This window comes from Passer montanus, unplaced genomic scaffold, assembly GCF_014805655.1.
Source record: "Passer montanus isolate IOZ18808 unplaced genomic scaffold, ASM1480565v1 scaffold535, whole genome shotgun sequence".
Classification (NCBI taxonomy): Eukaryota; Metazoa; Chordata; class Aves; order Passeriformes; family Passeridae; genus Passer; species Passer montanus.
The window spans coordinates 1-2738 of record NW_024370319.1 but is presented as its reverse complement, the minus strand read 5'-3'; the positions used below and the strand labels follow the sequence as shown (position 1 = coordinate 2738).

The 2738-nt window shown below is 48.4% G+C and overlaps 1 protein-coding gene across 1 annotated transcript; it reads left to right on the top strand.

The window, feature by feature from the left end:
- Nucleotides 1-1607: 1607 nt before the first annotated feature.
- LOC120509814 (zinc finger protein 239-like) lies at nucleotides 1608-2731 on the top strand (the record flags this gene model as incomplete). Its single annotated transcript, XM_039724921.1, is given in 4 exon segments — nucleotides 1608-1656; nucleotides 1841-2200; nucleotides 2203-2407; nucleotides 2575-2731. Coding segments are annotated over 4 exon segments (771 nt in total), but the record flags the coding sequence as incomplete, so codon positions are not given.
- Nucleotides 2732-2738: the final 7 nt, after the last annotated feature.

The following is a 2738-nucleotide window of genomic DNA, read 5'->3' as shown; positions in this document are numbered from 1 at the left end:
TTGTACTATGCTAGAAAGTTATGTTATATTCATTTTCTTAAGTAGTGTATTAAATATAGTTTTAGGCTATAACATAATGTTAAAATATAAACTATGCTATGCAAGATATTTGTTTAAGAAAGGACTCGACCAGATAGGAGCCACAGGACACCTAAATCTTTCAGAAAAAGAGAATTTATTGCTCTCTTATCAGCAGAAAACTAACTTCTTCCCACTTCACTCAGACAGGAAGACGGCAGGAGGATTAGGAGGAAGAAGTTGACAGTGACCAGACAGAATCCTGTGTTTGAATGGAATTTATGCATCATGTATGAGACGTATGAATATGCAACAGGCAATTGTTTTTAGGAGTTAATCCTTTGTTAACAGGTGTCCTTTCTCGGGCTTGTGTTGCCCAGAAAAAGATACCCAGGCATCTGTATCTCTTTGTTTTTATTGTCTCATATTGTCTTAATCTCAAATGTTCAAATTTTATTATTCTAATTATATTACTATTTTTATAACCATTTTATTACTATTAAACTTTTAAAATTTCAAAAACAAGTGATTGGCCTTTTTCACAACTGGTAACAGCCAGCAGGCAAGGAGACTCCACACGGCTTCTGAGGGTGCTAATTAGATGAGGGTTTATTGGGGGTCCCACCCATGAGCAGCATGGTTTCTGAGGGAGAAGGGGGAAAGGGGGAGGGAGGGAGAGCCTAGGGAAAAAGGGTCTAGAGACAGTCTGTTCTCCCTCACACAGTTTAACAAGGAGATTCAAAGTGGATGTGGAATAAGACTTGGGCCAATGGGATTACAGATACATGATACTTCAGAGGAGGATAACAGGCTTGAAATAAACTGTACATTTTCAAGGGGCGAGACAAAGCATACCATTTAACTAATATATAACACCACATTTCACCCTTTTTTTTGTTAGAAAGAAAAGATAAAGAGAAATACGACAATTAACAATTTAAAAAATTAAGCAGTAATTACACCGTTTTTTAGCATCAGCCCTTCTGCTGCCCCGACTGCGGAATGGACTTCAAACACAACTCCCATCTTGTCAGGCACCGGCGCATCCACAGTGGGCAGAAGCCCTATGAGTGTCCCCGGTGTGGGAAGAGCTTCTCCACAAACTCTCTCTTGACCAGACACCAACAAAGCCACTGCTAAGGGAAGCCCTGCAAGTGCCCTGAATGCAGGAAGAGCTTCACGTGCTGTTCCAGCTCCATCTCCCATAGGATGGTATGCGCAGGACGATCCCCGGTGACCCCTGGTGGGCAGAGCCCCGGTGATCCATGGTGTCAGTGATCCGTGTTGGGAATGTTATTAGAAGGGGGGAAGGGGGAGGGAGGGAGAGAGAGGGAGAGCTTCGGGAGAAAAGGGCCAAGAGAGAGTCTGTTCTCCCTCGCGCAGTTTAACAGGAAGATTCAAAGTGGATGTGGAATAAGTCTTGAGTCAATGGGATTACACAAGTATCATTACACATGATACTTCAGAGGAGGATCACAGGCTTGGAATAAACCGTACATTTTCAAGGGGTGAGACAGAGCATACCATTTAACTAATATATAACAACAAACCCCCCAAACCAGGATTTCCCATTCCCAAATCTTGGCCCAATGGAGAAGGCCATGAGGAAGAGGAAGATGGCCTGGGAGCCCCAGGCAGGTAGAGGAGGAAGTCACTGCCCCTTTCCCCCTCTCTTCTGCTCCATCTCCCAGCCCAGCACAGCCCCCAGCAGCAGCACAACCCTGCGGCCAAGGCCGTCCTGCTGGGGACACACTGGGATCTCCTTGTCCTTCCCTGTGGCACAGAGGTAAATCCCTTTCTCTCCTTGTCCTTCCTCCCCCAGGGAAGGAGCTGAGCATGGAGACCAGGGAGGACAAATCCCTGCAGCAGAACCTCGTGGAAAAGGCCATTTTGAGTGGCTCCACAGCACAGGAATCCAACGAGGAGGAAAAGACACGAAGATCCCTCACGAGGAGGGGCTGCAAACGCAGATCACGGGGATCTGAGGAGGAAAGACCCACCCTGTGCCAGGGTGATGGCTGGAGCTCGGAGCTGGGGGTCCATGAGCAGCTTTAGGATTGCGAGAAGCCCCACAAGTGCTCGGAATGTGGGAAGAGCTACAGAAAGAGATCCCACCTGACTGACCATTGGATAATCCACACTGGGGAATGGCCCTACGAGTGTCTTGAGTGTGGGATGAGCTTCACCTGACTGTCCACCAGAGAAGCCACACTGGGGAGAGGCCTTACGAGTGTGATAAATGCAGGAAGAGGTTTCAGACCAGCTCCAGTCTGCTCCAGCACGAATGCATTCACACAGATGAGAGGCCCTTCCACTGCTCTGACTGTGGGAAGGGCTTCAGGAACAACTCCTCTCTCATCAGGCACCGGTGCATCCACACTGGGGAGAGGCCCTACAAGTGTCCCAAGTGTGGGAAGAGCTTCAGCCTGAGCTCCCATCTGATTGTCCACCAGGGGAGTCACATGAAGGAAAGCCCTATGACTGTGGGCAGTGTGGGAAGAGCTTCAGCACAAGCTCTTACCTGATCGAACACCAGATGATCCAGACAGGGGAGAGGCCTTACAAGTGTGATGAATGCTGGAAGAGGTTTCATACCAGCTCTGATCTCCTGCACCTGCGGATTCACACAGAGGAGAGGCCCTTCTGCTGTCCCGACTGCAGGATGGAGTTCAAACACAACTCCCATCTTGTCCCGCACCGGCGCATCCACACTGGGGAGA